We start from the raw sequence: 26099 nt of genomic DNA on the forward strand, positions 1-26099 counted from the left end.
GTGTCTTTGCTGTCACTAAAGTGATTATTTATTTTTTGTGCATACAAGCGTTTTGCTTGCTTGATGCCACGGGACAGATTGGCTCTTGCTGTTTTTAAGGCTGCTTTTTCTCCTGATCTGAATGCATCACCTCTGGTCTTTAGCAGCCCACGAACCTCTGCTGTCATCCACAGCTTCTGGTTTGCACGTGTGGTGATGGTCTTGGTGACTGTCACATCATCAATGCACTTTTTGATGTAAGCAGTCACAGTTTCAGTGTACTCGTGCAGGTCTGTGTGGTTGCTGTAGGTGGCCGCCTCTCTGAACATGTTCCAGTCCGTGCACTGAAAGCAGTCCTGTAGTGTTGAGGTGGCATCATCTGGCCATACTGTGATCTCTTTTTGAACCGGTTTGGTAAATTTGAGAAGTGGTCTGTATGCTGGGATTAGCATAACAGAGATGTGGTCTGAGTATCCGAGGTGGGGTCGAGGTTCAGCTTTGTATGCATTTTTTACTGTTGTGTAAACCAAGTCCAGAGTGTTGTTTTGTTGATTAAGTTGAATGATAAGAATTATACAGAAGTGAATGTAAATGTATAGACTTTATGTTTTTCCATTTATACAGACAGAATCAATTCTTCACAATCCAGAATAAGGCTGTTTAATTACTGTAGTTTTTTGGTTTTCTTTGTCTCTTCATCTAGAGTCAGTGGTGGAGATCAAAATGTTGAAATCCATCATGGATGAAACTCAAACATCTGGAGATGAAGATGTTTTCCCAGGATACAGGCACTCTGAGTAATACATCAAATTACCTTTTGTGTTATACAAAAGTTTATTTTTGTGTATTTAAAGTTCTGTATTTAAAAAAATAAATAAATAAATAAGACTATAAAGTCTCCACAAGAGTTTTTCATAGAACTACCTTTTATTAAGCATATTAAGATGAACAGTATAATAAGATTATTATTTTGTTATATTAAGATGGTTCTCATCATAAAGGATTAAGTCTGTTTTGTTTTAGTTCAGTTCATCAGAAGAGATCAGAAGCAGAGCCCAGCTGTGTGTCTATGAAGAGTGACATGTCTATGGATAAGCCAATGCAGTTTAAAGGTGGAGATTCACAGTCTGGTCTCAGGTATGACATTTTTATAAAAATGGTTATAGCATGGCCTTTTAAATTATCATATAACAGTCCAGTTCACAATTTTTGTATGAAATGACACTGATTAAAACCAAATCTGTTATCCTCTTAAAATATTGTTCTATCAAATTCTTATCACAAATATCTATATAATTTAATAATACATTTTAAAATACTCTGAATGAGATTACAGTTATTTTTTATTGACACCTTATTCACACAATAGCAGTAAATAATTCAAAATGTATCGATCCTCACAAATTCTTCTTTTTCAAACATTAAAATACACAAAATTACATTATGTGTAATTTTTAATTTTACATTTTTTATTTAAACTAAAAAAAACCTCTCTGCAGTTCCTTTTCGAACGTATGTAATGCAGCGTTTCCGCGGGTCTTAAAAAAAAGTCAAAGTCTTAAATCGCTTTTCCGTAAATTAAGGCCTTGTAAAGGTCTTAAATCAGAGCAGTCTTGAATTCATATGATCGTGGCATTAATTTTCGTGAGGGATTGTTACCTGAGGTGTTTCATTTTAAAGTGAAGCGAAAGCGTAATTTCTGCGTTTTTTCTACGTTTCTTATTTATTTGGTTACACAGTGTTTTGCAGTTTTGTACACCTGTTTAAACTTTGTGTAAGTAATTAGTTTATATTATTTATGTTAGTTAAGTTATTATTTTTATATTATATTATTCGTTTTGTTAATAAAAGTTCGGTACGTTAAGTTAATGCCGCTAATTTAAAAGTGAAAGTAAAATGCGCAGGACGCTTTAACAAGCAGTAGCGGCGCAGAGTACGCAGACTGCGTAGGGCACCAACTCTCAGCTAAGCACACGCAACGCGCCATTCCCGCATTCGCGGCGCGCTCGCGCCCGCCCTCACCTCAAGTAGCCTCATGTTGCGGCTGACTGCAAACATAATAAGACGTCCGGCGCCGAGAAAAGAAAACGAAAAATGCAAAGATGACGCCCGTGTATCACTTTCAGGTGCGTTCATAATCCTGAGAAACTTTTCGGCTGTTTACGCTAATAACGTGTTTTAATATCGGTAATAATTCTACCACCACCAACGCACCTGCCGTACTAGTTTCCATGACTTAAAATGCATTAGGTTATATAAAAACAATGAGCCAATAATGGTCGGTTAATTAAAAATAAACATGGTTTCATTAAATAACACTGTTAAAATACATAATGTGGGCTAATACGAAATAAACAATTTCTGTACATTACATATTATTACAAATGCCTGCAAAGGCATAATAATTGTTGCTGTTACACTTACAGCAGGATCAAATCCTTGTTTAATAGTGAGCAAACATTTAATTCAAATATCCACTTAATCTTGTGATAGAAATGCTACCGCCTCTATAGTTTCTTCAACAAAAACATGTAGACATCACAACCCTTGCCAAAATTAACCATTGTCTTATTGTAGTAAAACTGCCTAATTTTCTTTTGTGTGTTTTCTGGGTGCTTGAGACAATAAAATCGATTAGACAACTGTATTAGGCCTAATAAAATTATAGTCATAGGTCTAGATCTACAACTGTAATTTATAAATAATACAATTTAATTGTAATTTATTCATTTACTTTTATATTTTATTAAAGTTCTATTTTGACCCTGGATAATATGTGTATTTTTACTTTAATAATGAGGGAGGGGGCACAACAATACAATTCTGCTTAGGGCACCCATTTGGACAGCAGGGGTCCTTAAAACTGAAGGAAAGTGGAAAAAAAGAGGGAAAACTCAAACAAACTAAAAACAAACAACTGCTTGATGCCGAATTGCTACTAATTTGAAAGTGAAAGTAAAATGTGCATGGCACTTTTACCAAAGGAAAGCAAGGAAAAGAGGGAAAACTCAGATGAACTAAAAACAAACAATTGCTAGACGCTAAATTGCTGCTAATTTGAAAGTGAAAGTAAAACTCGAACTATACTTAGGGAACATATTGTTGTATTGTTTTCCCTATGATTTTTTTTTTCCTTAAATTTTCTTTAGTTGGTCTTAAAAAAGTCTCAAATTTGCCCTCATAAAACCTGCAGAAACCCTGGTAATGTTTCATGCTGTAAATAACAAGAAATGGAACATTTTTCTTTGCATTTTTATATCAATATGGTGCAAGATTATCCTCTTTAAGTCAATGTGATAAACAGGTCGTAATTTGAAAGACATCAAATTACCTTTTGTGTTATAAAAAAGTGTATTTTTAAGTATTTAAAGTTGTGTATTTAAAAAATAAATAAGACCATAAAGCCTCCACAAGAGTTTTTCATAAAAATATCTTATATTAAGTATATTAAGATGTATTTTAAAATTATTTTGTTATAATAAGTTCTCATCATAAAGGATTAAATCTGTTGTGTTTTAGTCCAGTTCATCAGAAGAGATCAGAAGCAGAGCCCAGCTGTGTGTCTATGAAGAGTGATGCATCTATGAACATTCCAGAAAAGTTTAAAAGTGGAGATTCACAGTCTGGTCTCAGGTATAATATAAACATATTGTATAAAATGGTTATAGCGTGGCCTTTTAAATTATCATATAACAGTTCAGTTCACAATTTTTGTATGAACAGTGTATGAAATGATTATAAAGTTCTCTTTACAGTGAATTTGATAACAATAAATATAGTTGATTGATAAACAGCAATTATAAGGATTAATGGACTCACTTTATTTTAAATTTATTTAATTACTATGTACCAACATTCAGAATTAATCCTCTGATACAATGCAATTATTGTGTACATACATATTTTTACACTGTACTTATATTTAAAATGCCTTCCTGTAATTACATCTTTAGTTAATGTAGTTACATTAATAATTATACTATTGACCCTGCTATAACACCTTAACCTGTAAACCAAATCATACTACTGAAACTTTCTATAACCTTAAATGTGTCCCACCTCAGCAGCTGCAAAAGTGTTGTGTAATTCAGCGTGAACAGAATAGGTACATTGTATCTAACAATTTATTATTTTTATTTAATATATAGTAGTTAAAGACACTACAAATAAAGACGTTTATGAATCAACCAGTAAACTTTAGTAGTGGAGATACACAGCCTGTTTTCAGGTATAACATTTGTATAAAAGTGATTATAGCACAACATTTTATATTATCATATTATCACAGTTCAGTTCACAGTTTTTGTATAAACATAGTATATGAAATAATTATAAAGTGCCCTTCAAAGTGAATTTGATGATAAATGTATAGTTGATTTGTTGAACACAGCCATTTAAAAGATGAACTTTAATCTCTCTCTGTTTTAGTCCAGTTCAGAAGAAAAGATCAGAAGCAGAGTCCAGCTGTGTGTCTATGAGGAGTGACACGTCTGTAATTCAACCATTAGATTGTAAGAGTGGAGATACGCAGTCTGCTCTCAGGTATAACATTTCTGTAAGAGATATGATCTAAAAATATTATACAGTATATATAAGACATTGTGCTCATCAGCTAATGTAGTAATGTGGAATATTTATTTTACAGTCATGATGTCTACAACACATTTAAAACAAATCTGATGAAGAAGTTTGAGTGTCTGTATGAGGGAACAGCAATACAGGGAAACCCAACACTGCTAAATGAGATCTACACAGAGCTCTACATCACAGAGAGTGAGAGTGGAGAGATCAATAATGAGCATGAGGTGAGACAGATTGAGACACAATCCAGGAGAGCAGCAACAGAGGACACAGTCATCAAATGCAATGACATCTTTAGACTTTTACCTGGACAAGACAAACCCATCAGAACTGTGCTGACAAAGGGAGTCGCTGGGATTGGAAAAACTGTGTCTGTGCAGAAGTTCATTCTGGACTGGGCTAAAGGGAAAGAGAATCAGGACATCCAGCTCATATTTCCACTTCCTTTTAGAGAAATCAACTTGATGAAGGACAAAACACTCAGTCTTTCAGATCTTCTTAATATATTTTTCCCAGACACACAAGAAATTAAAATATCCTTTGATGAATATAAAGTGTTGTTCATCTTTGATGGTCTGGATGAGTGTCGTCTGTCTCTGGACTTTAAGAGTGAAGTGAAACTGTGTAATATGTCTGAATCAGCCTCAGTGGACGTGCTGCAGATGAACCTCATTGTGGGGAATCTGCTTCCCTCTGCACTCATCTGGATCACCTCCAGACCAGCAGCAGCTGATCTCATTCCCTCTGAGTGTGTCCATCGAGTGACAGAGGTACGAGGCTTCAATGAGCCACAGAAGGAGGAATACTTCAGGAAGAGAATCAGTGATCAGAGTCTGGCCAACAGGATCATCTCACACCTGAAGTCATCAAGGAGCCTCTACATCATGTGTCACATCCCAGTGTTCTGCTGGATCTCCGCCACTGTTCTAGTGAAGATGCTGAGTCAAGCAGAGAGTGCAGAGATTCCCAAGACTCTCACTCAAATGTACACACACTTCCTGATCCTTCAGACCAACATCAAACACAAGAAGGACTATGAGAAGAAAGTGAATGATGAAAACATGATCCTCAAACTGGGGAAACTGGCTTTTCAGCAGCTTGTGAAAGGAAACCTGATCTTCTATGATGAAGACCTGAGAGAGTGTGGCATTGATGTGACAGAAGCATCAGTGTACTCCGGATTGTGCACTCAGATCTTCAGAGAGGAGTTGGGCTTGTATCAGGGGAAAGTCTTCTGCTTTGTTCATCTGAGCCTTCAGGAACATCTAGCAGCTCTATATGCACACCTCTCCTTTACAAACAAGAAGAAAAATGTATTTGGCCAAAACAAACAAAGTCTGTTGTCTAGGATTTTTAACCAGAAGAAATATAGTTCATTATCTGAGCTGCATCAGAGAGCTGTGAATGAGGTTTTACAGAGTAAGAATGGACATCTGGATCTTTTTCTGCGTTTTTTTCTGGGTCTCTCAGTGGAGTCCAATCAGACCCTCTTACGAAAACTACTGTCACAGACAGGAAGCTGCTCTCACAAAAAAGAAGAAACAGTTGAGTACATCAAACAGAAGATCAGGGAAAATTGCTCTCCAGAGAAATCCATCAATCTGTTTTACTGTCTGAATGAACTGAGTGATGATTTACTGATGCAGGAGATCCAGCGTTATCTGAAATCTGGAGAAATAAGAGAAACCAAACTCTCCTCTTCACAGTGGTCAGCTCTGGTTTATGTGTTGCTGACATCCGAGCAGAAGATGGATGTTTTTGATCTAAAACAGTTTATTGGAAAACAACATACAACAGATGAAGTTCTTCAGTATTTGTTACCTGTGGTTAAAGAATCCAGATCAGTTCAGTAAGTAACGTTGAAAAAACCACTCCATTTTAAAAACCTGACCACATTCATGATTTTAGCATGTGCTTTTTTAACAAATTAAATGTGTAATAAATATACAATTTTTAATAATAAATGTAAAAACAGTTCAATGTGCAAACAAGGCATTCATTATAAAACAATGAATTAAACAATTAATTAAAATAACACAGTTGGTAACACTTTAGTATAGGAACCAATTTTCACTGTTAAATAGTTGCTTATTAGCATGTCTATTAAAAACATTGTAATGCCATGCCAGCTGCTTCTCTAGTTACTTTCTGTTCGGCAGCTATATAAGGCAGGCCATGCCAAACAGCCACCACAAAGTATTGTTTTGCCTGTGCGGACTCTACCAAGGGTTTCTCCTGTTTCATTGCCTTGTTTTGTTATTGCCACAGTTTTGTTTCATAGTCATAGTTTTGCCTTGTTTCTTTGCCATAGATTTGTCTAGTTTCCTTGCCATAGTTTTTGCCTTGTTTCATTGCCTTATTTATTTTTCTACTTTGGACTGCTCTCTGGTATTTTGACATTCTGCCTGTTCATTGGATTACGCTTTTGCCTTTCCCTGGATGTTACTGTTTGCTGGTGTCTGACCCTGCCTGTCTTGACTACGATCTGTTTAATAAAGCTCGTATTTGGATCTATCACGCTTCAGAAGAGTCCAGTTACAGAATACTTCGCCTCCCAGAGCCAGTCCACAAGATGGCCGCCATCCCAGAGCCAGTCCACAAGAGGGCCGCCCCATCTGAGTCCCCGGCCAAGATGGCTGCCACGCCTGAGCCTCATCAGTCTAAAATCATCTCATCCAAATCTCATCTCGCCATGTCTGCCACACCCAAAGCAAATCAAGTGATGGCTGATCCTTCAGTGTCAAGTCAAGTCAGGGCTGCACTTTCAGTGCCAAGTCAAGTTACAGCTGTGTTTCCTGAGCCACGTCAAGTTACAGCTGTTACTTCTGAATCAAGTCAAGTTAGAGCTGTAGTTCTTGAATCAAGCCAAGTCACAGCTGTTCTCCATGAGTCCAAGCCAAGTCACAGCTGTTGTTCCTGAGTCAAGCCATGTTACAGCTGTTGTTCCTGAATCAAGTCAAGTTACAGCAGATCTTCATGAGCCAAGTCAAGTTACTGCTGTTGTTCCTGAGTCAAGTCAAGCCACAGTTGATCTTCATGAGCCAGGTCAAGTCACAGCTGGTCTTCACGAGCCAAGTCAAGTCACAGCTGACCTTCATGAGTCGAGCCAAGTCACGGCCGACCTCCCTGAGTCAAGTCAAGTCACGGCAGACCTTCCTGAATCAAGTCAAGACACAGCTGCGCTCCTAACAGAGCCTCTTCATGACATGGCTGCTAGTATAGAGCCTCGCCAAGCCATGGCCGTCATGCCAGAACCTCGCCAGGTCCCGTCTGACCTTCCAAAGTTTCAACTGATCCTCTAAAGCCTTGTCACGTCTCAGCTGGCCTCCTAGAGCCTCTTCATGTCTCAGCTGACCCCCCAGAGCCTAGTCTCGTATCAGCTGACATCCCAGAGCCTCGTCAGGTCTTAGCCACCTTTCCAAAGCCTTGCCAGGTCTCGTCTCAGCTCCCAAGCCACGCAGAGCCCACGCTCCCAAGCCACATGTCCACAGCGGCCACACCCTCAAGATTGGCAAGCATCCCACTATCTACTGTGCTGTCTGTAATGGCTGTTGCCATTTTGAGCGTGTGGGCTACACACTGTGCTCCAGAGGCCTCGTCTGACAACGAGTCTGCTCCTGAGGTCTCATCTGACCACGAGTCTGCTCCCGAGGCCTCAAGTGTGCACAAGTTTGTGCCAATACCTCCTGAGGTGTCAGCATATGCTGTAGAACCTCCTAAGGAGGTGGCGTCCATTCATGAACTCACCATCTTGTCTGTCCATGAGTCTACTCCAGAGAGCTCGTTTGACCATGAGTCTGAGCCAATGCCGCCGGAGGTGGCGTCTCCGGCTGCAGAACCTCCTAAGGGGGCAGCGTCCTCCTATGAACTCTCTGCCCATCATGTCACGGCCAAGGAGGCCTATTAAGAACTTTCTGCCTGTCATGTCACGGCCAAGGAGGCCAATCATGGACACCCTGCTCTGTCTGCCCCGCCATGGCTCCCTGCTCCACCATGGCTCCAGGCTCCTCAGAATCTACCATGGTGGACTTCTACTCCAGTGTTACACTGTCTGCCATTGCTCCACGGCCCAGGTCCTCCAAGGTTCCACTGTCTGCTACTACTCCATGGTTCAGACCCTCCAGTGTTTCACTGTCTACCACTGTTCCACGGTCCAGGTCCTCCAGGGTTCCACTGTCTGCCACAGCTCCACAGCCCTGGTCCTCCAAGTTTCCACTGTCTGCCACAGCTCCACGGCCCAGGTCCTCCAGTGCTTCACTGTCTGCCACAGCTCCACGGCCCAGGTCCTCCAGTGCTTCACTGTCTACCACTGTTCCATGGCCCAGGTCCTCCAGTGCTTCACTCTGTCACTGCTCCATGATCCAGGCTCACCCTCCTGGACAGTTGTTGTTTTGAGTGCCAGGAGTTGCTCTTAGAAGGGGGGATTCTGTAATGCCACGCCTGCAGAGGGAGCCCTTACCCATGGACTGCCTGTTGCCGCTCCCTCTGCTGCTTCTCTAGTTACTTCCTGTTTGGCAGCCATATAAGGCAGGCCATGCCAAACAGCCACCGCAAAGTATTGTTTTGCCTGTGCGGACTCTACCAAGCGTTTCTCCTGTTTCATTGGCTTGTTTTGTTATTGCCATGGTTTTGTTTCATAGTCATAGTTTTGCCTTGTTTCCTTGTCATAGTTTTTGCCTTGTTTCATTGCATTGTTTATTTTGCTACTTTGGACTGCTCTCTGGTATTTTGACATTCTGCCTGTTCATTGGATACGTTTTTGCCTTGCCCTGGATGTTACTGTTTGCTGGTGTCTGACCCTGCCTGTCTTGACTACGATCTGTTTAATAAAGCTCGTATTTGGATCTATCACGCTTCAGAAGAGTCCAGTTACAAAAATATTGGCTGTTTATTTGTACTTACAAAGCACATATACTGCATTACTATATTCTACATCCCTAATCCTACCCAATACCTAATCTTAACAGCTACCTTACTAACTATTAATCAGCAGCAAAAGAGTTTATTGAAGCAAAAGTCAAAGTTAATGGTTTGTTAACCCTTAAACAGGCAACGTGCACCACATGATTCATGTTATTTATTCTCTTGTAGGAGGCACGAGGAAGAATTTTTCATCTAATACTGTTATCATTACTGTAGTTTAGGTTGTTTGGAGTATGGGGGTCACATGACTTGGTTCAGACTTTCTGTGGTTGCTTTGTCAGTTTTACCTAAAGCCAACATGTATGCCCATGGGGCTGGACATTCAGAAAATGTAGACAGTAGGCATATATTAATCATATATTAACATTTTTTCAGCAAATGCAATACTACTGTTAGTGTTAACTGTAAACATTAACTTGAAATGTTGAAAAAGAAAATTAAGTCATATGTTGTTAATGTTGTTTATATTTTGAAATGTGAGTATCCCCTGAGATATGTTTCCAGATTAGGGTATAAAAACAGGATTGTCCTCAATATTGACAATGAATAGTGTCACAAGGTAATCTGTTCCCCCTGTTCTGGTTATTTCATTATTGTGCATTCTGGGCTGGTATGGGGTGGTGAGTGTGTGAGGGGTGGAGTGTTTTGAGGAGTTTGGTGTTCCCCCTTGATGGTTATGGGGGATGGCGAGGGGGCCTAAAAATCACAGAAAATACAGAGTAATCACAGAAATCACATAAAATACAAGGGGGAACCCCTTGATGAAGAATTCTCTTGAAGGGCTGGGGTGGAGGGTGTTTGGAGATTTTAAAGGTGACATGCAGATCTTCCAGATAACTGAATATGTTGGTGGTCACTTGACGTCCACTCTGGAAGATGCTGAGAGGCTGGAGGATGACCTTGCATTTGTCAACCATGATGATCATCTAGGCTTTTAGAGGTTGAGCCAGATTTGTCTCTTTAAATGCCTCATGAACTCTTACCACTGATGGCAGTGAACATCTGCCACACATCTGGGGATGAAAAATACACAGTGAGAGTCAAAATGAGTTACATGTAATTACAATTCTGAAAATTAAGAAAAAAGTATACAACTAGGCTGTGATATTGTTTGATATATGATATTTTGAATTGAGTTTGTGTTATTAAAGGAAGTCTATGAGAGGTCAACAAGGAATAATTTTACTTATACTTAATCTTGTACAGAGATTTGTATTTGATTCAGGCCTACCTCCATTTCCAACTCTATGAACTCCTTTGTAGAGTCCTGGTGAGCTTCATGATGTGGGCCATGCATTTTATGTGCAGAGAGTTTGGGACTAATGACTGAAGTGCAGCAACAAAAGCCGTCTTCATGTAGGCAGCGTTATCAGTGTCAAACACAATGATGTCTTGATTAGCAATGCTTTATTCTTGTAGACACTTCACAACAGCCAGGTTAAAGTATCTTGCCAAAAATGCACCAGCATGCATAAGTAATCAAGCACTAAAATCTTCTCTGTTAATTTAAATAAATACAAATTTGCTGCTATTGGATCTACTTTTCCTTTCCTGCATTGCTGTAACATGTTTTATGAAGAACTGAATTACTGAAACATACATTTAAAATATAAAGGAAGGCCATTTACTTGTTTTCAATATATATATATATACTTTTTTTTTTTTAAAACAGGTTATGTGGATGTAATCTCACTGCTAAGTCTTGTGGGAGTTTATCATCAGTTTTACAATCCTCAAACTCTGTCCTGAGAGAGCTGGACCTGAGTAACAATGACCTGAAGCATTCTGGAGTGAAGCATCTTACTGATGGACTGAAAAGTCCAAAGTGTCAGCTGGAGATTCTGAGGTAAATGGTTTTCAATCAAATAAATTAACAAAATATGTAGTGTTTAAACTGTAACATGCAACATGCACCTAACATCTGTTTTATTTCAAACATAATTTTATTTGATTGGCCATCCTAATCACTAGATGATGGTGATGATGATGATGATAATAATAATAATAATTATTATTATTATTATTATTATTATTATCAGCATCTCATCACTAGAGAGAACAAAGAAAGAAAAGAAATGACCATGAATGCAGTTTCATGAGCACAAGCATGTGAACAAGCAGCTCTTTAAGACTATATATATATATAAGAGTTCAGATGCAAAACCAACTAAAAGCCACATGCTTCAGACACCAGTAGCACTAATGATGTTCCTCACAGTGTCAATCCCAGATGTATTGTCTCATTTCACTCCAAAGGGAACCATGATTACAGTTGTAACCTTCCTTTAGTAACTTCAAATTAAACACTTAAATCATGGGAAAACACCTGGTTATGATTGTTTTACTGTTTGTTCTTGATGTATATGTAGCCTGAATTATAAATCATTGTGAATCAATGAATGAATCTGATCCACATTAAACCTTTTATACAACTGTGATCTGTAGGCTGAGACAATATGTGCTCTGAGCAGCGATCATTTAAAACCAGAGCTTTTTAGTTGTACCCACATTTTACCCAGTTTATTATTCTAAACTGTATCATAAGTTAAGAAAAATGATTGGTACATAAAATATTGGGTAAATTGCCCAGGTTTGGTGTTGTCAGGATGATGCTCTGTTTCTGTACTGAGACTCTTATTTTGATGTTCTTTTCATCCTGTCTGAATTCTAATTTCCTGTGTTTATTTTTTGTCTTTTATCTTGTTGGTTCCTAAGTATGTTTTGAATTGTTTTAATAACTGCTGATTAGTTTGTCTCCTATGTCTAGTCTAGTTCTTCATTATCTTGTTTATTTATACTCCTTGGTTTCATCAGGTCATGGTGCATGTTTGTTAGCTGTTTTTTTGTGATCATATTTTTCTTCATCTTTGGACCCTTTTGGACATTTCCTTTGTTACGTTAAATTAATACAAACTTGCTGTAATTGGTTCCACTCTTCCTTCCCTGCATTGCTGTAACAGGTGTTTTATAAAGAACTGAATTACTGAAACATACATTTAAAATCTAAAGGAAGGCCTTTTACTTGTTTTCAGTATAGTTGTTTGTTTTGTTCTTTACACAGGCTATGTGGATGTAACCTCACTGCTCAGTCCTGTGAAAGTCTGTCTTCAGCTTTACAATTCTCCAACTCAAACATCCTGAGAGAGCTGGACCTGAGTAACAATGACCTGCAGGATTCTGGAGTGAAGCTTCTTTCTGGTGGACTGAAGAGTCCAAACTGTCAGCTGGAAATACTGAGGTAAATGGTTTCAATAAAATACATATAAAATAAACTGAGTTTATCAAATTGTAAAGCTTGCGATGTAATTTGATATAATTATACAGTGTGGCACTATGTTTATGTTCATGCAAAAAGCTCATGATTCATTGTTTTCAATGTCTTTCTGGATTTGAAAATATAACATCTATCAAACATCTGCCCTTTTATTTGATTGGCCATCCTAATCACCAGTTGACTTGAAATGTACTGTTAGACAGCTGTTTAAATGTTTTTGTCATCCAAACAAATCGCTAATATGTGTGTAATAGAGTGCAGCAGAGCAGCATGAATAATATCAAATATTAACCTCTTAGCATTCCTATAAAATGTAACTACACATCGGGCGGTACAGTGGAACGCTAATATGTTCACATCAAATCAGGGCTCTACACTTAATTTTCTTTTTAGTAGCACTTGTACTATTCAGGACAACTTTCTGATCAGTATTGTGAGATGACTCCTTCACTCAAAGTGATTTACAGGGGCCTTTTTTATATCTTTGTAATGGCATTTTTCTAACTTCATTAAAAGTGTTGTTTTATGTCAACTTCAAAGTGTTATAAGCTTTATCAAAATTTCAAATTTCTAATTAGAATAAGTTTCATATGGTAAGTAGTAGTTGCTTACTACTAACTACATGCAGTAGTTTTTGCAGTAATTTTTAGTCACAAATGTGACTGAAATGGTTGCACTGTATAGCCTTGCAAATCAGTATACAGAAGTTTCAAAGTTAAATAATATGCATTTGTTGCAATTTCTTGTCAGAAATATGGAGTTATTTTGGAATAAGTCAGCCTTTAAAGGGATAGTTTGTCACGGGCAGTAACAGGCAGAGTTCTAAACCGGCAGTACCAGAAAATGAGGGAAGTAGACCAGGCCATTGGAACCCTCACAGTGGCAGAGGTAACCAGGTGAAATCTCCAGAAACAAACAGGTGTACAGGCTTGGAAGGCAAGAGTCAGGTAGAAGGGAGATTCAGATGACAAATCCAAAAGATCCAGGCATGAAGACGAAACCTCCGTATTCCAGGCTAGCTAGGAGCACAAATCGGATAGATGAAGCCTGGCAAGGGGTTGACAGAGAAGGAGAATAAGACAGGCAGAGAATCCTGGAGCAAACAGGAAAAAACAAAACTGGACAAACTGATGAGAGAAAAAAAACAACAACTTAATGCTAAGCACAAAGAGCAAACAACAATCTGGCACAGAACAATGCATACAATAGTAGAGCAATCAATGAGCAGGATAACAAGCAATGACAGGTGAGACAAATAGCTGAAATGAGGGGGCGGGGCCAAGACATGACAAACAAAGGAACACATGGCAAACAAAACAAAAGTCATGTGCTAGACACACATGACAACCGTAACACAAACAGACATACAAAGCCAGGCTGATCAGCCTGGAGTCCTGACATAGTTCACCCAAAAATGAAAATTTGATGTTTATCTGCTTACCCCCCAGGCATCCAAGATGTAGGTGACTTTGTTTCTTCAGTAGAACACAAACAAAGTTTTTTTACTCAAACCGTTGCAGTCTGTCAGTCATATAATGGCAGTCAATGGCTACTAAATCTTTGAGAATAAAAATAAACATACATAAATAAAACCAAATTAAACCCTGTGACTTGCCACAATACACTGATGTCCTAAGACACGAAATGATCAGTTTGTGCGAGAAACTAAACAGTATTTATATAATTTTTCCTCTGATTCACCGCTATGTCCTACTGTCCTGAGCGCATGCACAGCATCTGGCATGTAACGTGTTGATACCCAGCTGAAGAGCAAGCAACCATAACTTCAAGCAATCAGGCTCAGAAGTTGGAAATCGGTGAAAAATCAACAATTCCGTAAGAGTTTTCACAAGTAAACGTAATCTTTTAGCTTTAAATCGGTTTGAACAACCAGGATAAGTGCAAGTAAATACCAATAGCTGTCATACCGACAATCTCTGTGCAGTGTAAACGTATAAGCGCAGTGTGACGTATAAGCGCAGATCGCTTCTGGCGCTTGCGTATACTACACCAGAGTGCATACACATGTCACACGGCAGATGCTGTGCATGCGCTCAGGACAGTAGGACATAGCAGTAACACTGGTGACACAACTCCACTGGACAGCATTTCCATCGTATGATTTATGTGTACATGACATTTCAGATTTTTTCCATATACATTTGTTTAACACAACCCTATAGGAATAATTCATGGCTAAAATGTGTGAAAGAAATTTGTCTGGTTGTCACATGGACTATTGCTGTGTTTTCAGATTGTCTGGCTGTATGGTGACACAGAAAGGCTGTGGTTATTTGTCTTCAGCTCTAAGTTCAAACTCCTCACACCTGAGAGAGCTGGATCTGAGCTACAATCACCCAGGAGATTCAGGAGTCAAACCACTCACTGAAAAACTGTTGGATTCAACCTGCTCACTGGACAAACTCAAGTATGTCTAGCAGGAAGATTTTAGACTTTTCTATTTCAACTCCTCAGTGCTATATATATACTGTAAACATATACTCATATTTACATATTTTACATACACGCACACATTTCTTTTTGTGAATTGTGGGGACTTTCCATGGACTTCTATAATTTTTATACTGACTAAACGATATTGTCTGTCCCCTAACCCAACCCTAACCCTAAACCTACCCCTTACAGACAACATGTTTGCATCGTTACATTTTCAGATAAACACCATTTACTATTTTTTATAATTTTTTAACATTGTGGGGACTGCAGGCCGGTCCCCACAATGTCAAAAATTTCAGATTTTACTATCCTTGTGGGGACATTTGGTCCCCACAATGTAGCAAAAACAAGTACACACACACATTTATATACTGTGTGGAAATCTTAGGCTACTAGTATTTTCACCAGCTAAAAAAATGGTTTAATTTTTGTTATTTCTATCTTCTGCTGTAGTAAACTGATATAGAAAATATCAGTTTATATTTGAAGAGTTCAGATGCAAAACAAGCTAAATCCATCTGACGTCTTTCTTTAAAAAATGCATTTTTATCAGGCTAAGATGTATAGGTTTCTATGTAAGTACTGGTACTTCTGATTGGGTTGAAGCTGGTATTTTAGCGAGTTTGAAGAAAAAGTATTTGATGGACATATAATATGTGTCGAGAGCATTCACTCAGTATCATTATCTAAATTTTGACCATGATGGCTTTTAGCTGGTTTTGCATCTGAACTCTTCATTTCCAATCATTCATTTTGCCATTAATTATAATAATCTATTGAGATTTTTGTTTGCACAAGGAGTGTGGCAACAGCCAGTGCTCCACACAGAGATCTGATCCCATCATCATCTGGAATGACATGAAGAAACAAAAACAGACAATCCAGATGAACTGTGGAAACATCTCCAAGGTGCTTCAAGAAACCTACCTGCAAAACTACCTGAAAAACTAAGTGTACCTTTTCTGTTTCTTCATATCATTCCAGACAGACTGAATGATGATGGGATCAGATCTCTGTGTGGAGCACTGGCTGTTATCAGACTCCTTGTGCAAACAAAAATCTCAATTAATAGAGATAGAAGATAGAAATAAGACAGAAATAACTGACATTAAACCATTATATATATATATATATATATATATATATATACACACACATATATATATATATATATATATATATGTAGTGATTCATTTTTTCAGCTTAACATATTAAAAATATTTAACACAATTAACTGAACACTCACTAACCCTGTGAGTCGGGTTAGTCACCCCACTCACAACTAGGCCTGAAATAAGGCCATGAAACACTTTCAGAACATTTGTACACAAGACTTTTGAGAACTGGATGTGGTAGTCTAGAGTTTTTTCTACAAAATGATGTGAAAATCATCTTGTTCATTCGTTCAGGGAAAACAATATATTGATGTAAATTTTCTAAGACATATTTTGTGATCGAAAGGGAATATGCGAAGGAGTGGCAATGACCCATGAATATTTAGCAATTCACACCTGAGAGACAAAGAGCCCTCCCTAATGGCCCATCAATGAGACTGTGACTGTCAGGTAAGAAACAATGAGAGAGTTTTAGATTATTTGTATTTTATTTACAACACAGTATCATCAAAATATACATAATGAAGGTCAAATACACATTATTGAGCACCCTGATCTAACCACAGAGATGTGAACAGACTTTGTGTAGTTTCTGAAAACTGTTTTCTGAATTCTGTTCAACAAGTGAAAAAAGTAAATCATACCTGATATCTCTAAACTCATCATCAGTAGTCAAGAAACTTTTTTTTACACTAGAATATGTGTAGTTGAACATCTGATGTTAGTACAGCGCTCTCAGTTTGAAAGACAGCAGGATTCATCTGTTGTGCAGGTATCAGATCACTAAAAAACAAACAACATAAGAAAAACATCTGTGAGCATGTTAATATCAGGAGCATCTGTAAAATATATGTAGTGTGTATATATAAACTTGCGCATTTGTACTAACCTAAAAAGGACATTTTATATCTGAGAAACTAATAATTATTGTTTTTCATGTTAAACATCTATTCGAGAGTAGAGTATTGATAAACATGGTCTAAACATACACTCAGTGTAAACACTCATATTACATCCTATTGTTATACGATAAATAAGTAACTAAATAATGTGATCTTTAAGTCGTATACATAAGCATGCTTTGTAGGTATTATACAATACAAAAACATTTATATCAGGGAAACTGTATTATTATTGTTAAGCGTAAGTGTAAACACTATTATCTTTATATTGCATTGTTTTCTATTTCTATAGAACATTAAAAAACATCCTTGCGTCGTGAGACATTTTGAAGCAATGAAATGAGTCGTTGTTACGGCTTCCTATTTTGGCTGATGTAAATAGTCTAGGGATTTAGGAAGGTAACACAAGAAATACAATAATAAAGGAAACCCAAAGGGTATTTGTTTTGATTTTTAGGAAGATTGTTTGTTGCCGAAATGTGATGAGTAGGATAAAGAATCAAACGGAAACCAGTAATGCTTTCACAACTTTAGTAAAGAATTAGGTTTACCAAAATCCAAGTTTGGTCCATGTCATTAACATTACCTCGATGAGGCAAGAAATTTATATATACAATAAAGAGAAAAAGAAAAAAAAAATCACCCAAACAGTGTGAGACGTGAGCGGAGCTGAACGAAAAGAAATCAATAAAACAAAACCATTACTAACTACAACCCATCAAACACTATCTAAACAAAGAAAATAATAAACAAAACAAATCTTCAGCCTAAACGCCAACTAACTACGCTCACTAAAACAAAAAAAGATACAAACAGCAGCTTCCGCTCCTACCCTGATGTTTCTATACAAGCGAATTTCTACATGTTGTATCGTGTAGGTCATGTGACATACTAACCTTGTCTCAACACTATGAGCCAAAGATAAATCCCGTTGTCAACTCTTTACAAGAGCGAAAATCGCATCACAGCACGATCGGGTAACGAGTCAGCAGAAAAAAGATACAACAAGTAGAAAATAAAAGTCAATTAATACTAGAGATTCCGAACTCTCGGTGGACAGCGTGACAAACAAGTGAGAGCTCCACTAAGGAAAACCGCGCTCTCCCGTCTTGCGTCACTTCCGAATCCTTAAAGCAGGCAGGCGTAGGGGATTGGCTCAGAAGTAGGCGTTGTCCTCACAGTAATAGGTGATCGATCCAGCAGTCATCCAATCCTAGACTCTGGCCATGAGAACAAGAACCAATAGAAAACACGAACCTTTCCTCACAGTATTACAGAACGTAACAGTCGTACTTCATAAATGTTTCACTTGCTGTAGTCATGACTTATAGTTTGAAAAAAGTCTAACTAGTAAAATATGTACAAGTTTTGTCACAGTAACACAGTAACAACTAACGCAAGCAGGCTAATAAAAGAAGGACTTACTCGCGTAAATATCTCCTCTGATGGATTGCGCCGTGTGTCAAATGGTGTTCTTCCTCTGAATTCTTCTTCCTCACAACGCATCTTTTTCCAGAAGGGACAAGTAGCCCAGATGAACTTGGAAAAGAAATGGTCTCTGTGCTTTGCTTACGGTGATGTGGGCGTTACATTTGGCACACGCCCTCACGTGGCGATTATACTATGAAAACCGAAAGCATCTTGTTGTCGTGATCTAATTAAAAATAATGAAGCAGACGGGAGAGACTGAACATGGTGTTGGTTTCATACGGATTACTTCATCAGAGAATATTTGTTTTCGGCAAGAGGGGCTTCATCTAAAAGTAAAAATATCAAGCTGTCTATAGACATATCTCTCATGTGTGTGTGTCACGTATTCGCTGAGTCTTAGTTTATTTTACTGACGCATTTCAAAAACTTACGTGTGGAGACGGAGACTGCTGAATGCGCACCCTGTTTATTTTCTTTGTTTTGCAAAAGCATAATGTTTTGTTGATATGGTGAGTGTACACAAATAAAAGTAGACCCTCTTCAGATTTGAATGATGTATTACTCTGATATGTACATTCAAAAATGAGCGAGCATTTCCGGTTCTTTTTGCTTGTGTCATGAAAAGATGCAATTGGCGTCGCTGGCGCCACCGTCAACCCCAGGAGGTTAAACGTTAAACCTAGACAAATGTGCGCTATTAGGCATATATCCAAACGTTTGTGCAGAAAGTCAAAGCTGAAGTATGCTTTGACATGGAGGCGCCAGTGCTTCAGTGGAAACAATTTAAAAACAATTTACAATTTAATTCGGAACTGTAAAGGGTCTATTTTTATTTGTGTGCACTCACAATATTAACAAAATGTTACAAACAGTGCTTTTATAAAATAAAGCTTTCTGCCGTCTCGTTCTTGAACAGGAGCGCTTCACAAAAATGAACTGAAACTTAGCGAATACATGCCTCACAGACATTATAAATATATACTATATATAAATAGAAAGCTGTAAATTATAGCTTAATGGAATCAAACAAATCGAAAACAAAAACTTTTCCATTGTGTAATCCACTAAGATGAATTTTTTTCTAAAGGCGCATCCAAAGAGGAGATTGTGAATTAGGATCTTTGCGACATTGACTGAGAATACACTACTTTATTAATAAATTATTCAAATATTTCATTACTATTTCCCCCAACACATTCATTTGTAATTACTTTTGTCGGTGCTTTGTAGCAAGTTTCAGCCTATTGCCTTTGCTTGAACGTGGATCTCTTCCAGCTGCGCTGAAGGCACTGCTGCTGGCTAAGACACTAAATGCTGTCTAAGTCTCGAAAGTGAAAGTGAAGTCTCGTGTTGTTTCCATGAGCGGCAATTTTTTTGGGTGGTTGTCATAATTGATGGATGCCTAAATATAAAAATAAGGAGAAGCCTACAACAGGCCCGTCTGAGCTATGGTGTGAAAACTGGCCCAAAGCCCAGCCATAGGGTCGTGAAAAATTTTGGCCTGTCGGGCCCAGGCTGAAATGCAGGGCTTTTCACTGCATAGCATTTCTGTAAAGGCGGTTGTCAGTCACTAACGTTACCTATCTTTTTCAGAAGGCAATGCGGTTGTCACTCCCATATTTTACTTACTTATGTGTGTACAGAATGCTATTAAGGAGTAAAAGGTGAACTGACAACCAAATTTAGCTGCAGTGTGTATGTGGCCAGAACGGTCGCAGAGAGGACAGAATAGACGCAATAACAAGAAATACCGTACGGGCACAGCAAATACATTGTTCATGATTCTTGAAATATAAGAAGACAAATTGAAATACTGGTGTGGAGGTTTATATGAATGTGTTTCTGAGGGCAACTCAGGTTTTCAGAAACGTTTCAATGTCATTTTGTCCCTAATCGCAATCCTTTTTAACAATTTATTGAACAAAGTGCAAAAAAATGTATGTCAAAGCCATAAACCTGACAATTAATTGACATAATCACAATTATTTCTTAGACAATTAATCGTCAGCCAAATTTCATAACCGTGACAGCCCTACTCACTACTGCTGCTTCTGTCTCGTTTTTTCTTGACAAGAAGTGTGTTTATTTAGACACAGAACATCTTTACGATGAGACTTTTCAGAAGCACTCTCCAACTTCACGTCAGCACCAGGCACTAGTCAAACAAGCACAGAAATGGTACAGGTGATGAGGAGCTTCAGTAGAACAACAGTGAACTTCAGTCAGATGAGATGTTGTCAGGTCATATGTCAGTAAAAATTAATTTTCCTGTTCTGTCAGCTGTTATACTGTGCTGGTAGTGTGTACTCTTCAATTGCATGCACAAATGTGGTGGTGGTGTCATTTCATATCAAAGCACAAAAGAAACTACGAGCATGCAGTGGTAGTTATATCATCAGTTAAATCATGTTCAGCAGCAGCAGCTCTTAAAGGAATAGCAGCCAAAATAATCTAATAACCCAGCTGCTGTGATGTCTATTAATCAAAGAACAACAACAAAAAAAGAAATCAGTAACTTTTTATAGCTGTAAGGATTCATCTATATTTAATTATAGAATTTAGTTTTTGATAACTTTATTAAATTTCTGTATATTTCCTACTTGCTGAAGGGCCAAATATGACATTTATTAATGATATAATGATTGTTTTAAGTTCATTTAAATTAGAAGTTGTTATTTTTTAAAGTCTAATAAATGTTAAAATTGAAAGCTCTAAATTATGTAAGCAATAATTGACTCCAGGCTGTTGATTTATTAGAAAAATAATGCACACCTGCTTCAGGTCATGGCCACATCACCCAGAGTTATACTAATTATTCCTCTTATACTACAGTTACCACACCTCAAGACATAGATCAGGTGATTTATTTCAAGGCTTTCATCTGTTTTTTGTACTTAAAACACTGCTGTGAGTAGGATTCACTTCTTATGCATTTAATTCAGTGCCTCCATTGCTAATTCAGAAACCTCATTTTAGAATAACAGAGGCTTGAGCTGTTGATAGCAGACTTATGGGAGTTTTTAGAGAGAAAGGGATTAAGCACTGTAAAAATGTCATTTTACACCTTGTGTAACTTTAGGTGTAATTTTGTTACACCTAAAATTACTGTTTTGTTTTTTTCGAGGTGCAAATTTACACCTCGCTTGTAAAATATATCATTCAGCTTTTAAGTTGCTAAACTATACTGATAAAGTGTGTGTTTCCATGTACGTCTGTAAAGTAGAGAGAGTGTGAGAAACAGAGTGTTTGCTTTCCGTACATAATGCTGAATGGCTATAGTTCATGGTTAAATATTAGGAAAAAAACTATTTCCTAGAGACATCAGTAGTATTGGTATCATTGATACTGACCTTTCCTTAAAAACAAACAAACAAACAAACAAACATGATACATATGACAATGTACTACTTGATGATAATATTGATGCAGCTGTTTCTGTATCAGTTCCACAGCAGGTGCACAGCAGTGGAGCGCGCTTAATTTGAATACAGAACAAAAAAAAAAAAAAAAAAAAAAAAACATTAAAACGGAAAAAGAGTGAATAGAGTATATTATAGGCTACAACGAAGTTGAATCTGGCCACAGAGGAACACAACTGAGGTTGCCTGATATAAAGACACGTAATCACTGAAACAGAGCATCACATTTGTAATATTGAAATTTCTGATAGATGGGTGTTGCTTATTTTTGCCAGCCTGGCAACCATGTGAACGTGCTCTCTCTCTACTGTGGATAAAAGCACTGCTTTCTAAAGACCCCATAAACTTGCAGTTTAGTGCTCTCAGACACTTCAGATTCTGCTCTCAGAAAAGTGTTATTCATCAAGTGTACTTACTTCCATCTTGCTGTGTTTATCGTTTAACAGTGCAGCTGTGACTTTAATTGATTCAAATAAGAGTGATGTTATAAACTCCTTGTAAAAAAAGATAATGCAGCTCTTCAGCAGTTAAAATATTTTTGTAACAATTTGTGGGTCAGCGCTGAAGTTTCAGTGTCTGAATGTGTGTGTGAACTATAGTGAAGACAGTGCTTTAGTTTACAACACTTCTCATTTTTATTTATTTATTTTATTAACACTAGAACCGCCGGAGGTCGCTGTATACCTAAAACCGCCATGCAGGTAAATTTTACCCATGCGCAAACAAGTGTTTTGATATGGCTAAGGAAGATTTTATTTCACTGTATTCACTATATTTCACTGTCTTGATAAAGAAGTGTCTAGTGTCATAAAAAATGATTGTCTAGTCATCAACTTATATTTTTGCCCTGTTGTTTTGTTTATAGATTTTTATGCAGGCTACAGTCCGTTTTAAATAACAGTCAATTTAACATAAACAAGACTGCGCTGACAAAGGGAATTAAAAGGAAGTAACTACATCATTGTGTGGTGTAATATTAGAATTCATTGTCATTATTCAATATATTAAGACAATTCATGTTATTTAAATTACGAAAATAGCCCATAGACGACAATGTGTAATAATAACTCGCGCACACTGCATATGATGATGCGATGTCAAATTAAAGTGTAGAGCTTCACCTAATGATTAATTAATTTGTTTACTTATATCATTTATAATTTGAATAAGAGAACAACACAAATAAACGTAGGGTAATCAAAAATAAAAAAGCTTATTCATTATATAGATCGGATTTTTTTTTTTTCAGGAAACGGAAAGACTACAATAAATAGCAACACAGTAGCGAACAATAAACAATAGAAATTGCAAAACCAAAAAATCTATAAATAATCCAAAGTTTTAACAATATGTGTAACGTTAGGGTAAAACATCTAAATATGAGATCGCTGTCAGATGAGCCGTCAGATGCTGAGCCGACCCAGGACGCATAACAGACTCTCCAATAATCATGGTATTTAGTGCTTCTAATACCTCTTCGTCAAAAATCAATTGCCTTCTTTTACACATATTGACTTTATTTATGAAACTGATAACCACTAATTTAGTGACTAAAAGGCGCTGCCTAGCAATGTACAATGTAAAACATAACCGGCAAGATTATGACAGCGTGAAAATACAGGCATTATATATTGGGTAAATTTGACCCGCGATGGCGCTTTTAGGTATAAATGCTCCGTTTTTCGATCTGGTATTATCTAAACACTTTTTAACACCAGGGGATTTTAAATTACACAATTTTAGTAAAAGTCATTGACTGGGAGACTTAAGTGTTTTATTGAAAATCTGTTATGTACATTTGAATAACAAGTACGGGTAAAATTTACCCCGTGGCAGTTCTAGTGTTAAGGTAGAGATTGTGTTATTATTTGTGCAGTGATCACCTACCAGCAATGTGAAGATGATTTTATGAATATATGAGCTCAACTGTCTGCTCTGTCTGTAGTTATCAATGATCCTACAGTATTCAGTGTGTAATAAACAGTTTCACTCAATTCTGACGAGGAGAAATTCACTGCAGTCCCGTATCCAGATACACAGCCCTACCAGCAACCACACCATGTAATTTATCAACTGCATAGCAACCACCCATGTACCTTGGCAACTACATAGGAACTCCCTAGCAACCACCTTGCGTACCTTGGCAACCAAATAGCAGCAGCCTAGCAACCACCCCAAATACCTTAGCAACTGCATAGCAACCACCCAAGTACCTTGGTAACTACATAGCAACTGCCTAGCAACCACATTGTGTACCTTGGCAACCACATAGCAGCAGCCTAGCAACCACCCAAGTACCTTGCAAAAGCCTTTTGTTGACTGACTGAATGTGTGTGTGTGTGTGTGTGTGTGTGTGTGTGTTTTTTCTAGTGTGGATCATGGAGGAGAATCCAGGATTACAGCAGGACTGAAGAAATGTACGTCTACAAACACACACACACACACACACACACACACACACACACACACAGTCTGGTTTTTCTTATCTTTGTGGGGACTCTCCATAGGTGCAATGGTTTGTATACTGTCCACACTGTATTTTCTATCCCCTTACCCTAACCCTACCCCTAAACCTGACCCTTACAGAAAACCTTCTGCATTTTTACTTTCCCAAAAAATCTCATTCTGTATGATTTATAAGCTTTTGTACCCATGGGGACCGCAGGCTGGTCCCCACAATGTCAAAAAATTCAGGTTTTACTATCCTTGTGGGGACATTTGTTCCCCACAATGTAGCAAAAACAAGTACACACACACACACACAGCTGTAGTGATTGTTGTTGTGTTATAAATGTGTCTGTTCTTGTGTTCAGATGCCTGTTTTCTCACACTGGATCCAAACACAGCAAACACTAAACTCATTCTGTCTGAGAAGAACAGAAAGGTGACAAACAAATATGAGGCTCAGTCGTATCCTGATCATCCAGACAGATTTGATGGATATAATCCACAGGTGTTGTGTAGAGAGAGTGTGTGTGGACGCTGTTACTGGGAGATTGAGTGGAGTGGACATTATGGTGTGTATATATCAGTGTCATATAAAAGCATCAGCAGAAAGGGAGGTGATGAGTGTTTGTTTGGATATAATGATCAGTCCTGGAGTTTGATCTGCTCTCACTCCAGTTACTCATTCAGACACAATAACATAGTGACTGAACTCCCTGTTGTGTCCATCAGTCATAGAATAGGAGTGAATGATAATTATATCTATAGAGTGGGAGTGTATGTAGATGTGAGTGCAGGAACTCTGTCCTTCTACAGCGTCTCCAGAAACACAATGAGTCTCATCCACACAGAACAGACCACATTCACTCAGACGCTCTATCCTGGTTTTGGTGTTTGGTCTGGATCATTAGTGAAACTGTGTTGATGAATCAGAATAGACTGATGAGAGATTGTACCCATAATGCTTTGAGCTGCATGTTGAATGAGTAACAGTAAGATGTTATTGAGTCTCTTCATGACATTAATACTGCAGCTCAACTTCTGTCACTCAAATAACAGAATAAATGTGTCAGAAATCACCATATAGACAGAAACATCAGTGTGTGTGTGTATTTGTTTTTATTGTCGTGTCAGTCATTTGTTTTATTACTATCAAAATGTAAACATGTCACAATCATAATTGATGAAGAACATGTCATTATTTTCTCTATTTTTTGTACAGAAATAATAAAACAATGAAAAATCAACTTGAGATTTGAATTGATGTTTGTATCATGAATATAATCGATTCCTTACAACAGCATAAGACATGGAGAATATGCTTGGAATATTATTTAACCCTTGAAGACCTAGAACATTTTCGGGGCACCTGACACGCCTTCACTTTTCTTTGTTTTTTTAGACCTATTCTAGCAGTCAGCATCAACTGTTAAATATCATTGTAAACAGGAGAACTTGAAGTTTCAGTCTAGCTAATTTAAATTCCCAATTTTCCTTTTGTCTTCTCTAAGAACTAATGAATTTCCAAAATTTTAAGAAAATCGCAAGCAACAATTCATGAAGTTTGGATTTT

At 37.6% G+C, this 26099-nt stretch overlaps 1 protein-coding gene across 5 annotated transcripts; it reads left to right on the forward strand.

Moving 5' to 3' along the window:
• The first annotated feature begins 677 nt into the window (after positions 1–677).
• Positions 678–25668, forward strand: LOC127160542 (NACHT, LRR and PYD domains-containing protein 3). 5 transcript variants are annotated; one of them, XM_051103179.1, is made up of 10 exons: positions 678–776; positions 1003–1116; positions 3499–3612; positions 4408–4521; positions 4625–6409; positions 11156–11329; positions 12545–12721; positions 15012–15185; positions 24452–24498; positions 24895–25668. In XM_051103179.1, the coding sequence occupies exons 1-10, from the start codon at positions 703–705 to the stop codon at positions 25449–25451; spliced, it is 3330 nt and encodes a 1109-aa protein (XP_050959136.1). In that variant the 5' UTR covers positions 678–702; the 3' UTR covers positions 25452–25668. The 5 variants fall into 5 exon arrangements, with proteins under 5 accessions (XP_050959136.1, XP_050959140.1, XP_050959139.1 ...); XM_051103183.1 differs by lacking the exon at positions 12545–12721; XM_051103182.1 differs by lacking the exon at positions 11156–11329.
• Positions 25669–26099: the final 431 nt, after the last annotated feature.

This window comes from Labeo rohita, unplaced genomic scaffold (assembly GCF_022985175.1).
Source record: "Labeo rohita strain BAU-BD-2019 unplaced genomic scaffold, IGBB_LRoh.1.0 scaffold_381, whole genome shotgun sequence".
Taxonomy (NCBI): Eukaryota; Metazoa; Chordata; class Actinopteri; order Cypriniformes; family Cyprinidae; genus Labeo; species Labeo rohita.

Excerpts from the sequence above, each read along its gene's own strand:
- LOC127160542 (XM_051103179.1), top strand. The coding sequence starts at position 703 with ATGTTGAAATCCATCATGGATGAAACTCAAACATCTGGAGATGAAGAT. Across the intron at positions 11,330-12,544 it reads TGTCAGCTGGAGATTCTGAG|GCTATGTGGATGTAACCTCA; the intron begins GTAAATGGTTTT and ends TTCTTTACACAG. Across the intron at positions 12,722-15,011 it reads TGTCAGCTGGAAATACTGAG|ATTGTCTGGCTGTATGGTGA; the intron begins GTAAATGGTTTC and ends CTGTGTTTTCAG.